Source organism: Coturnix japonica, chromosome 5 (assembly GCF_054131305.1).
Source record: "Coturnix japonica strain WE chromosome 5, WE-NBRP24, whole genome shotgun sequence".
NCBI lineage: Eukaryota > Metazoa > Chordata > Aves > Galliformes > Phasianidae > Coturnix > Coturnix japonica.
This window is the reverse complement of record NC_140667.1, coordinates 5,450,921-5,463,709: the sequence shown is the minus strand read 5'-3', so window position 1 is coordinate 5,463,709 and position 12,789 is coordinate 5,450,921. Positions and strand designations below refer to the sequence as shown.

Genomic DNA, 12,789 nt, shown 5'->3' with positions numbered 1-12,789 from the left:
CCATATTCAGAATGAGATGTTTCATCAAATAGGGGTTGCATTTGCAACCAAAATGTTAAAGGTTTCCCTGTGTTCTTTAGGTGGAAATCTTGGAGCAATCAAGTAACATCACAGTTGGTTACTATGTTACACGAGGGAGACTGGTTTTTATTCCAGCTGCTGTAATTGAAAGACTAATTGCCTATGGGATTAGCAATGCCACAGCAGACTTAAAGCAACACATACTAAGTCTTCAATCCATCGTGGCCCTGGCAATGCCATGGAAGCCTCTTCCTGCATACCACCTCCAGCTGAAGACAGGTGAGTGATGGCCTGCATAGGCTGACAGTTGTGTGTTTTGTTAGAGGTCCTGCGCAGAGGGGTGATGCTCGTCCTGCCCTCTGCTTTCTTGCTTCCTTCCTGGTCTCCAGTGCAGCACCACAACAAGAAACAGCAAGACCGCCTGTGCTTTGATTTCATCTGCATTGTGACAGTGCCTTCAATGTCAGCAGGACTGATGGTAGTTTGGGAAGAATGCTACCTTCCTGAATCACTGCCTCAGCTCTGTAAAACAACAGTTTCAATTGTAAAGAGGCTCCTTAAATGTTCTTATGTATTTATGTATGAGTGCATGAAATATATATTCCTAGCACAAGCAGAATGAGAATCAATATTAGAATTTATTGTACCTTCTAAAAGCTGATTGCTTGCAAGATTTTAGAGAGTAACTTCTGTTTCAGTGTGAATCTCACCACCCAGCTTTGAGTAAATGTGCATGCAGTGCCCTGGTCTAACCATTTTATGCATCAGTACGATGCTTAAAAGGTATAAAATCATCTTACATGGCACTGTTTTTACCTGCAGTTGGGCATCACAAAGGTTACATTACTAGGCGTATTTTGTCTTCACACAAATGCACTGTTCCTTTTCCAGAGCTGCAGTTTGTGAGTCAAACAGATAATATACAGTCATGCAAGTTTGTTCAGACGATGGAGCAAAGGTTACAGAGAGCTTTTCAAGATGCCGAAAGAAAAGTCTGGAACACCAGCAACAATCTAACAGTTCAGGTACTGCATTGCCTGCTTTGCCAGTGCTTGTTGCTAAAGTTTCTGGGTTATCATTTGTTATGTGTATACTTGAATTTCCATATTATATATTTCAACTAAATGCTTTTGGCAGCCAATATGACAGTAAGTTTATGCTTTCCTCTGAAATAGTTTTGTTTATTGGAGGTAAACTTATAAATACAAGACATAGAAAAACTACTGTTTTGAAATTCAAATAGAGATGAAGTGTAAGGTATTCTTCCAGCTTTATATTTCTACTGAATATTCAGGCACCTTTTCTGCCTTCTCCAGTAATTCTGTACGTGCTTTATTTTTTTTGTTATTATTTCTTACTGAGCTGAAATGAGACCACACGTTATTTCTTTACTTCTTTTTCAGATTTTGAATACCTCCAAAGTCTCTCAAGCTGTCACTCTGTTTTATGTAGTCAACAACCAAAGCACAACTTTAAATGGCACTATTTCCAGCAATCTTCTTAATCAACTGTCAGCAGAGCTGGTGGGTTTCTATCTAACCTACCCACCTCTCACCATTGCAGAGTGTAAGTATGCGCTTCTCAACACACACCTGTAGGATCAACCACCACCAAGCCTTTAGATTGCAAACAGCTTCGGTTTGAAGCTCACAGATTATAGGTTATTTTGATGATAACTTTGTGTTGCTTTTTGTGATGTGTCAGTAATTCACTTGCACTTCCCCAGTATGAAGAATCAGAGGTACAAAGAGCTAGATGAAGTTGTATCATACAGCCTGTATGGTATATACGATCTCTGACTTTGCAAATTTCTCTAGAAAGAATAAAGAGATGGAACATTTCATCATGTGGATTTCTGTTTAATCTGCTTTGTAAAATCAGTCTGTGTAGTTAAGCTTGCTGTAGTGACAGGTTATCTATGCACTGGAAGTGAAAGTAAATAAACCTGATTAGGTACATTTGTGCATGGCAATGGTACCTGGTTAAGTAAGGGCATGTCTCTGCTTATCTCAGCTTTAGGTAAAGTGTCTTCATGCAATACTTACTGAATTTGATCTGCTGTGTCCAAGTACCCCTAAAGTTCAGATTAAGCTTTTGGTAGCCATGGAGTTATTGATAATGCTGTAACATTGCCAGAGTAGTTTGTAACTTTTCATTTTGCAAGTGCTGAGGTGATTGGATATGTGAGAGTAGAGCCAAACGTATTTATGATCAGAATACTCAACTGAATAGATTTGTAGCTTCAAATAAAGTTAATAAGGTCTTTGTTTATTTTATGATTCTGAGAAGAACTAGAACCAGAATAATGGAAAGTGAGCACTGGGGAAAGGTGCAAGTTACTTGTTTGGGTTGTTTGTAAACAAGATATACTTGCCAATGGTAGTCACTCCTGCAGGTCTTCATCAGGTACTTTCCCAATGAACAAGTGTGTGGTATATGTGATCCCTCTCCAGAGCGAGGAGGGTGGGAATCACAGCTAACCCTGGTGATCATGAAGATGTTTGAAAAAGGAACGTATGTTAATCTTGAGGCATTACCTATCCACATCAGATATTTGCAACCTGATGACTAGGTGAAAATGCCTGGTGATGAGTTTTGCTGCTGCAAAAGATGTAGTTTCAGTTCAAATCAGGCTTTGCACTACTTGGTGCTTTTTACAAAAGGCAATGCAGCAGTTGTAGAAGACATTTGTCATGAAGGAGGAGTCTCATGTGGTATTGCAGTTCTCTGCCAGTCCTCGAATGTGATGAACTGACCCAACTGAGTCTTTAGCAAGTGCTCCTTTAACAAGTAACGGCTTATATTTCATTCTGGAGTTCTTGGTTTTATTCCCAGCACAGCAGGTATACAGCAAAAGTGTGATCTTAATGTGCACATAGTATTTATGGCTTCAGACTGATGGCACGCGTTGTGAGAATGTTTGCTTTGAAAAGTGTTCTATGCTTATTCATGTGGTGGTGCAGTGGTTTCAGTTTATCAGACAAATGTTGCTGTCACTTTCAGAGCACGCTGTTTCCCCCTGGACTCTGGCAGCTCCTCCAGAGCCCTCACAGTCTGTCATGGAAATGGGCAGCTCAGGACATACAGTGAAATTTCCTTTCAGAAACAGTTACTGTGCACGATCAGATATTGTACAGTGTTTACTAATTCAAACCACAGTGGAGTTTAAAAATCAAGGTAACTTAATAGTGGTGTATCGATGTGGAAAGCACAGAGATATTTCCTGGAAGAAGTTCCAAATAATAATGCTTTCCACCTTGCATAAATCGACTGAGGAAAAGCTGATGTGTGTAAAGAATTAGCAACGTGTTAAACTTCACAGCCTAATGCACTTTTGAGGTGCAAAACACAACAAAAACATCAAAATGGCAAACATCAGTTCATCACAGCCGTAAGCGCATGTGGTAGTAATACCTTAAATGCTGCACTGTGGGTTGTGATTCCAGTGTGCCGGTACCCAACTCTGAACCATTTTCACTGTTTAGTTAGTCTCATTTGTAGTCTATGTGGATCTGTGTTCTGGTTAATGGATGCTGACAGTTGTGTATTTTAATTAATAATATTTGACAATGTGCTTTGTCTTAAGTAAGGACTGAGTCACAGAATGACCATGGAAAGTTTTCTTATATTCCTGGAGGATTGATCATGTAGAGAAAGCAGCAGAGATGTATACAACATGGAGATATACATATCATATATCATCTTTAGTAATAGTTAATCCTTGGCTTTACCCACAGAAAGTGTACTGGCAAATATTATGGCAGCAGGAGACTTGTTTTATATTGTGCAGCAGCACCTACACGGTTTAGATTTCGTGTCCTTTTTCAGACGGATGGGAAACTGTAATCCTGAATTTTATGTCTCTAGATCTTCTTCCTTGGTTGAGCAGTCATGTAACTACTTTTGTGAAAAAGCTGGAGATCAATCTTATTTATTGATGTGTGGCTGTGTTGTTCAGGCACATAAAATGTGTGAGATATTGGAATATTATGAAATCATTTCTACTTTTGTTTTAAAGCTTTGGAATATCCAAACCTTGATGTCTCAGAGTCAACTAGAGACTACTGGGTGATCACAGGTACTTTTTTTAATCTCCTTCTGTCTTCTGTGCAATTGAGAGAACAACTTTTAGTACTCAATTATAGTAACACATTGGTACAGTAATTTTATATAAAAATAAGTGGTTGCCCACTGAACGCTTCCATTGCATTCAGCTGGACAAATGTATCCGAAGTTACTCTTGGACGTGACTGTGATTTGTCATCTTGGCAGCCAAAGCTTGCCTCAGAATTTATGTCATTTTGGTTTTAAGTGTTTATAAGAGCAGCTATTTTCAGAATTTAAACACAGTTGTTGGGACTTGGGTTTAAATTTGAAATCAAAAGAGGCTTGCTGATGAAACCAGGAAGAAAAAACAGGTGATCTATTAAGCCCGGGGAAGTGTGTTAGAATCTTCTGACTGAGTCTGGGAACTTTTGTGTTTTACACCTGAAGCTTTAAGTGCATAATTTTCTGTTTATAGAAAAAAAAGGTCATTTCACTGGTATCAGGCTCCCCTTCAGGCAGTCAGTCTCCCCTTCAGTCCTGACTTTACAAGTAAGCAGGAGAGAGACCCTTTTTCCAATATCTTTGAGTCAGTAGATCCCAAAGCCTTCTTATCAGCGTGTCTGTAGCTGGAATGGTTTAATGCTCAGGGGAGTGAAGGAAAAGGTGCCTGATGTGAAATGGCTTAAATTCTGTAATCTCCTTCTAGTATCCAGTGTGACTTGGTGCCTGTTATGTCTACACCTAATTTCCAGGTTAAAATCACCCTCTGAAGTGCTAGTTGTCCATTAATGCTCCTTTTTCTTTTTTTTGCCCTTGTGCACTAACTGTGGTGGAATACTGTTGGTCTTACAATGGAAATAGTGTTTTCAGAAAACAAAGGAAAAAGCTCCTAATGATGTTCCCAGATGAATTTTTAAGTAACACTGAAAAATCATGCATAGTTATGAACAAAATGAGCATGCTGTATCACTTAATTGAACTCTGTGTAATTTTAGCGTATATTTTACTTTACATTCATTAGCATTTAGGAAATATCTATTCAGTGATAAATGCTCCCAAATATAAATATTTTTAAACAATTGTGTAGAGCTTCAACTTCAGATTTCAAAACTGCTGGGTAAAAAAAGCCCTGCTGTTTGCCTAACAGGAGCATCTGGCTGTTCCTTTGATAAGCATAAAGCCAGACAGGTCCCAAACTGGTTTTCACGGACCTCTACACTGGAGATTACGGATTAGATGCTTTTCTGAGTCTGTGCTGATGTGTGGTTTTCCCCGTTCCTGCAGTTATACAAGGGGTTGATATTGCATTACTGGGACTGAACAATCAGAGCTTTGCAAGATTAATGGAGCAGCGCTTGGCCCCGTTGTTCATGATGTCCCATCAACAAGGAAGGCGCTTTAAACGTGCCACCACTGTGGGCAGCTACACTGTACAGGTGAGCAGTCCAACATCAGTTACACCTAAATGTGCTCTGGAGATTTTTGTCTGGATGCATGCTGCCTGAATGTGTGGGGAGAGCTCTTTAACAGTGCTGAGCTTTCCTATCTGTTTTCACGAGCACCCAAGGAGCGTGTGTAATATGCATGGTATTAATAATGGGTTCCTTTTGCTGAAGTCAGCCATGTTTTCATGTCTCTCATATTCTAGAAGTTATCACTAGATATTCAGTTTTAACAAATATTTTGTCTTTTGGTTGCTGAGAAGATTAATACAATACACATATTTTAGCATGAAGTCATCTGTTCCACATAATGAGTAGTTCTGATTTTTGTTCTCAACTGTGGGGAAAAAAAGTGTTTCTTAGCTCTTCCACCATTGGAATAACTCAGTAAGGGTAGAATTGTTCCTTTTTGTTGAAAAGATGTATGAGGCAGTCCTTCTACAAGGTTAGTCATACAATCGTATGTCCACAGATCACATTGTGAGGTAAACATTTGAGCCCTGAGTAATTTATTAATCATCTTTCTACTACATGACAATATTTACCATTCATTTAGTTGGAACATTCCTACTTTGCTTTCTCACTAATTCAGCCAAATGATGGTAGTTGCCGGGTATTCAAAGAGAAAGTCTTTTCCAAAATCCATGACAAGTTTGTGTTTTTATCCTTCAGCTTTGTGTTATTGTTCAAGAATTGCTTGTTGAGAGACATGAAAACAAATGCCCACTTTTTTTTCCTGAATAAAACTGAGAAAGCACAGTTAGCCTGGCACCAAAAATAATGAATGTGGCAGTAAAATGTGAGGCAAATTTTCAGCTGTAATGTGTCAGTAGCGTGGTTTTCAACAGTAGGTTTTTAAGAATTCCCTTTTTACAGGGGACTGTGTTGTCCAAGCATTTGAACCTCTCTTTTTTTACTGCATGCCTTTCCTTTGCATTAGGATTATGTTTAAGGATTTTCATGAAGGCAGTCATTCCTCACTAATCCTAATAGTCTGTAGCGTAGAGGGGAAACTCTGCTCCTCTTCTAATATTTGCCTGCGGCTTATACTTATATCAGATCTGACGATCCGCATGCACTGCCTTCACGTAACTTCTTGCTGGTTTTGTAATGACATGATATAAATATGGCTTATTTTTCTTTTTCTCATTTTCTCATTTTTCTGGAAGATGGTAAAAATACAACGAATTCCAGGACCCAAGGAGCCAGCTGAACTGACATACTATACCTTATACAATGGGAAACCTTTGCTGGGCACGGCGGCTGCCAAAATTTTGAGTACTGTTGACTCCCAGCGAATGGCCCTGACACTGGGTTATGTGATTCAAGTTCAAGCTGATCGTAAGAGTCCTTTTCAAATTTCTCTCTGCTAATCTCTCTCTTCTTTTTTCCTTTTTAATGACTGCTTAATGTATGAATTGATGCCTTCAACTAATTGAATCTCTCAGTTGTCTCAGGTGTTGATCCAGGTGGAATTAAACTTACAGAGCAGATTTCCATTCTGGATCTCCTTTTTGGTTAAACAGCATATAAAATGGGACTTTCTGGGGCCATCACTTCAGCCATCTCTCTGCCTGAAGGAGCAGTAATTCTGAAATAATTACAAGTATTACAAGGATAGGAAAAGAAGGAGCTAGTATAAAAAGTAATTGATGTATCGTCCAAATCCATATGATCGAGTTAGAAGGCTGAAGTATGGTATAATTTCCAGGGAATGTTCTCTATACTGTACCTGATCCTTGATTTGTCTGTTATTGACTTTTATGGGATTAAAATTGCAGATTTCCATTCTTGCCTCCATAAAGCCTAGCACTTAAAATCTAAACTACTTTGTTTTCAGTGAGAATGTTTAGTGGCTTTGTTTTTGCTGAAGCAGCCGTAGAGAACGTATGGCAGCTTTATGACTCCGTGGAGTTACTTATATGGTTGTTTAGGTAATTATATAACAGCTGCTACAGATGATCTAACTTTGTACTTCTATGATCTGCTAAGGTGACTTTATTCACCTATAGATTTTCAGAAAAGTTAAGCATGCATACAATATTGTAAAGAAATTGTACAGAAGTGGAAATGCTGACCTTGGGTAACCGAGATTCCAAAGCCAGAGTGCTTAAAATGTAGGAGGTAGAACTATCTTTATACTTTATGAAGGAAAGAAATCAATTTGTCTCGTTTTAGACACAGTGTTTATAGTCAGCCTCTATGTTCCCAAAGAAAATATTTCATGTGCATTTCACTTCTACTCGTAATTTCTGCTGCAGCAGATTGAGAGGTTCTGCACCAGAATGCAGTAAGAAAACACATCTACCCTCAGGAGTTCATGGTCTGGTTAGGCAGATGAGTAGTAACAAAGAAGTTCCTGCTTCATAGATGAGGGACTGAGTTATAGCAAAACAAAAGCTTGCTTCAAAATCCACTAAAATCCTGTTGAATTTGCATAAGCAACGGAATGACTTATTGATGATATCATTGAAGCTAGTAACTGAATTTGGGATCTAAAACCAGGACTCCTAAATGTTAGTCCTGTTTGTCATAATGTCATTGTTTATTATGTGTCCTCTGCAGATAATAGTCGTATTTCTTCAATAATTTTCTGCTCACAGAATTAACATGATTATTTTCTGATAAAATTCAGATTCTCCTTCCTTCCCCACAGCCCTTTCATTCCTTTTCATTTATTAATTTAGACTTATACAAGTTCATTGAGAAGCGAACCTTGAAAGGTCACTTAATCCTATGGTTCAGCTTGATTTTCTGGAGCATCTGTAAGCATACAGTTACTATCAGGTACATAATGGTGCTATCCCTGCTCAGCCTAGCAAACTGCATTGGTGTTGCGAGGAGGTGCGGAAATGCAGTGAAAATAAGCTCAGTCTTTGAACACACTTTCAGCTGGCTTTCATAACTGCTGCAGAGCCAGAGCATTATGGTGTGCATTCAGTCTGATCCTGAAAGACACTGTGTGCCTCTGACAAGCTAATAAGCTCAATGACATTTGAAAGCATTAGTCCCCAAAGAAATAGAAAAGGCTACTTTACATTGATATATTCACAATTGCCTATCCATGCCAGCAAACAGTGGCAAAGAAAAATAAATAGAGAAAGCGTGTTGAAGTCCACAAAATATTTTCACTGAAGGAAAATGCAAAATCCTAAGGAGATTATCTGGTGTTTTTTCAAGAGAGAAATGCAATGATAACAGGTTTATGTAACAGGAGGCTCTGTGATGTGAGTATGAGTTCAGCATGCATACTAAAAGACTTTACTCTGGTGAAATGGAATCTAAAAGCATTTAAGTACTACTCTATTTCTGAAACGGATCTTTCCTCGTGCCATTATTAATATATCTGCAGAGAGCTCTTTCCGTCCTTACCAATTCTCCTTCAGAAATGATGGATTAATTTTGATCTTAACTATGACAATATATTCCTAGAGCACAAGAGAAGCATTTTGTTATTGCCCTGCTGGTGTCAGTAATGACTGTTAGCACGCTTAGCTTCATTGTCTTTGAAAAAGCTGAGCCAATTTGCTCTTGTAGAGCTATTAAGACTGTACTACTGGGCATGAACTCTGTGTATACTTTCAGCACATATACTATCTTCCTGTAAGCTGGTTGTGTTTTGAAAAGTAAAGGATGTATTACTTAAATGTCTCCTCTAAAAAAGAATATTAATTTTCCTAATTCTGTAAATGAATATTTGAGTGATATCTAACGTCATCTAGCGTGGCTTGGGAGCTGATGACAGCTTTTGCTGCTGGGTATGTGGATCAAATGGTGTTACTGATTCTTTTATTTATACTTAAGAAATATAAAGGCATAAATAGGTACTAGCACTCCTCTTATACTAATCATTATCTGGAGGCAGCTGAAGGCACTATTAGAAGCAGTTTGCGCCTTTAATTTATACAGTGAAACTTACCAGTGTTGGTTTGCAATTTTCTGTAGCTGTGGTGAAGAACCCACCAAACAACCTGTGGATCATTGCAGCGGTACTGGCTCCCATTGCTGTGGTTACAGTTATCATCATTATCATTACAGCAGTTCTGTGCAGAAAAAACAAGAATGACTTCAAACCAGATACCATGATGAACCTGCCTCAAAGAGCTAAAGTGAGTGGCTGATCTGCAAGTCCAAGACATATCTTTGCTTTCTGAAGTTCTTTGATTCTCTGCTAGATGTAATTGAAGGATTCTTCAGTTTCTTGATGCAACAGACAGCAGGATTATTGTGGTTTCAGCTTTGCTGAGAACTGTAGATTGGGGTGAGAGCTGAAAGTGTGATGCATATGACAGGTTCTTTCTCCTCATCTTAGCACAGCTGCAGATGGGTACAGCTGGTGTCAGCTGTATAAAAAATGATACATAAAGGACATTTTTGTGTCATTTCCAATATGCTTATCTATTTATTACCAAAGTAGGGCTAAGGACTAGATCTGGAAATTTGAAACAAGTAATATTCAAACACACAAAAAAATATCACTGCAATATCTCCTAATGTCTCACTGAAATGTCTAAAATACAGACTGTGCTTTATTAGAGGTCTGCTGTGAATATTATGCACATCTTAATTCCTATTTGTAATCTCAGGTCCCAGCTGAAGTACAAAAGGAGACTAATTTGTACATTGTTCTGAGCTGTCGTTACTGGGTACATTACAGCTGAGTGAAGTTACTATTTAATAAAGAGATTGCTGGTTGGAGCTGCAATAGAAAAAGAGCTCATTTTTATGTTCCACAGTTATCACTACAGAAAGAAAAAGAATTTTGCGTTTTGACTTTTCTCTAAGAAGGAAGATTTAATAAGGCTAATGAGGTAAAGGTGATCAGGTGGAAACCTGTTCCCTCAGTCTGCATTTTACACCAGCAGTCAGCGTGATCACACAGGAGTTGGATCTGCAGAACAAAACAATTGGTGCTGAGCTGCCAGCATCCATCCTTTGCTCATTTCAAGTGATTTGCTCACATTGGTAACTTCAGTGCAACAGGCTGGCTGGCTTGTGGAGTACATTTCCTATTTTTCTTTAATCTGAAAGAAGGTTCGTGATCCCTGAGATTGTGGTACAGTGTGAATCAACGTATGGCCAGTGGAGGTAACTTGGAGATTTACTACGAAGGTGTGCTCCTGAGCCAAACTACAGTGCAAGTATAGAATCTTCTTCAGTTCATTTTTGTTATATTTTGACACTCAAAATATAATTTAGTTCATTAAATAGAAAGTGATTCCTTTTGGAACGAAAGCTAAATTGATTTGTGCTTAGTTACACAAAGGTGGTTCCATCAGAAAGGTTCAGCCGGATCTAGCTTAGGGTATACAATGGTATATTGACCATAAAGGATAAATCCAGCAGTAGGATGGAAATGGTCTGCTTATTGTCTTTCCTGATTACAGTATCTTTACTTAAAATAAGACTAGGGAATATATTACAGGAAGATAATGTTATAAGATCATTTTGATAGGGACAGTTTCATTGTTATTTTTAATTCCAGCATTAGTGACCTCAGGAGTAGCAGTAGCTGCCTAAACTGTAGTTTTCTGCAGTTTGGCAATACAAGTAGCTGATGGTGTCATGTCTACATCATATTTTGAATGAATATATAGGAAGAAATTCTTTACTGTGAGGGTGGTGAGACACTGGCACAGGTTACCCAGAGGTTGTGGATGCTCCCTCCCTGGAAGCACTCAAGACCAGGCTGGGTGGGACTGTGAGCAACCTATTCTAGTGAGAGGTATCCCTTCCTATAGCAGGGGATTGGAAGTACATGATCTTAAAGGTCTCATCCAACCCAAGCCATTCTATAATTCTGTATGATATTTCATTGCTTAGAAAAGTACCTGAAACTGCTTGATTAATGCTGCATCTGATCTGATAAGTGTGGTCGCAGCAGAGTGATTTTTAATTTAAGGATCAGCTTTAATGTTTTGTTTATGCAGGCCTGAGATTTGCTTCTGTATCACTGGAATGTTTTTGGTACCTTTTGAATATGAGGAGAATGTCATGGGATGCATAACAGCCTTGGGTTTCAGCTGTTGTTTTTGAACTGTGCTCCCTTGTACCAAGGGAGCTGGCAGAGCAGAGCAGCCTGTTCATCGCTGCAGTCCTCCTGCTGCCGTGAGCAGTGGGATGCTGCAGCTCTTCACTGAGCAGAGCTGCCTGCCACAGCCCTTCAGGGACTCACTCGTCCCATGTCAGCGGGTAGGATGCCTGAACACAGCATGGAGGGGAAATGAAACGCCCAGCTTAAATATCCTTCTGCAGAGTGGGGTACGATGTAACAGCGGGATTGCTGCATCTGCCTGGTAATTTAGGAATGACTTTGTTGTTCTCACAGACTGACGGCTAAATAAGTAGGGTTTAAAAAATGACCTTTCTTGTACTGTATATTTTATAGTGTCTTAGGGATTGTGTTGTGTTTTTGTTGCCGTTCTGAATTGGCTGAGGAGCCAGTGACATCAGGACTAAGTTGCAGGGAAGTAGCAATGTTACCTTCTTTTTTTCCTCAGCTTTTTAAAAGTTTAAAAAAAAAAAGTTAAAAAATTAAAAGAAGAAAAAAATAATTTAAAAAAAAAAAAAGGTAAAATTCTATACGGAATTTATCTTAATGTTCTTGAAATGCTGCTTCTGTTCTGAGATGCTGTTTTTCCTTTCAGGTTTTGGGCAGATGTTAGCATTTACCTCTCTTGCTTCTGAATTCACAGCATGCTTTTTCAAAGGCTGTAAACTGAAATCTTTCTTTTATGCATGATGGTATAAGCTTGCATGTAAACAGAGATCAGATCTGCTGTCTAAGACCCACCAGCGAAAACAAGTAATGTAGGCCATGAGAAAACAGCCACTATAAATTTGGTAAAGGGCATGGAAAAAAGAAACCGGAGACACTGTCTGTGTTTGTGGTTATATATGCAGAAGGAGAGATTAACCACCCTTTCTTCTCTTCGTTTTCTTTTTTGTTCTTTACTTAAATATCAGTGCCTCTTTCATAATCACTTTGAAGAAAAATGTCCCAGTGACAGTTCTCCATGTTCATTCTACCCTTTTCCAGGCAATGTAATTTAATCATCTAATCATGTCTTATTTCAAAAACAATATTCAAATCTCCCTCCGTCGGTCTCTCTGAGTACTGTGGCCATATTGGACACCTATGCTTTCTGTGCCTTAGCACTGCCTGATCGTGATTCAGCCTTGCCAGTTCCCTTCAGGGGTGGTAAAGCCATCTGTTCCTGTGGACTTTCTCAGAGCAGGGTTCCAAGATCAAATTTTATTTAACACAATATGTCTGCTG

General features: G+C 38.8%; 1 protein-coding gene across 13 annotated transcripts in view; it reads left to right on the top strand.

Moving 5' to 3' along the window:
* The window catches only part of KIAA1549L (KIAA1549 like), a 99,731-nt gene that overhangs the window by 40,388 nt on the left and 46,554 nt on the right, over positions 1–12,789 (top strand). For all 13 annotated transcript variants that reach the window (XR_001555377.3, XM_085549903.1, XM_085549901.1 and 10 more), the window contains 7 exons: positions 81–300; positions 913–1,046; positions 1,425–1,587; positions 4,040–4,099; positions 5,353–5,504; positions 6,680–6,851; positions 9,456–9,619. Coding sequence is in view for 12 of the 13 variants with exons in the window: in XM_085549903.1 (XP_085406029.1) it covers positions 81–300; positions 913–1,046; positions 1,425–1,587; positions 4,040–4,099; positions 5,353–5,504; positions 6,680–6,851; positions 9,456–9,619 (1,065 nt within the window). In the remaining variant the exon portion in view is untranslated. The remainder of the gene's footprint in view (positions 1–80; positions 301–912; positions 1,047–1,424; positions 1,588–4,039; positions 4,100–5,352; positions 5,505–6,679; positions 6,852–9,455; positions 9,620–12,789) is intronic.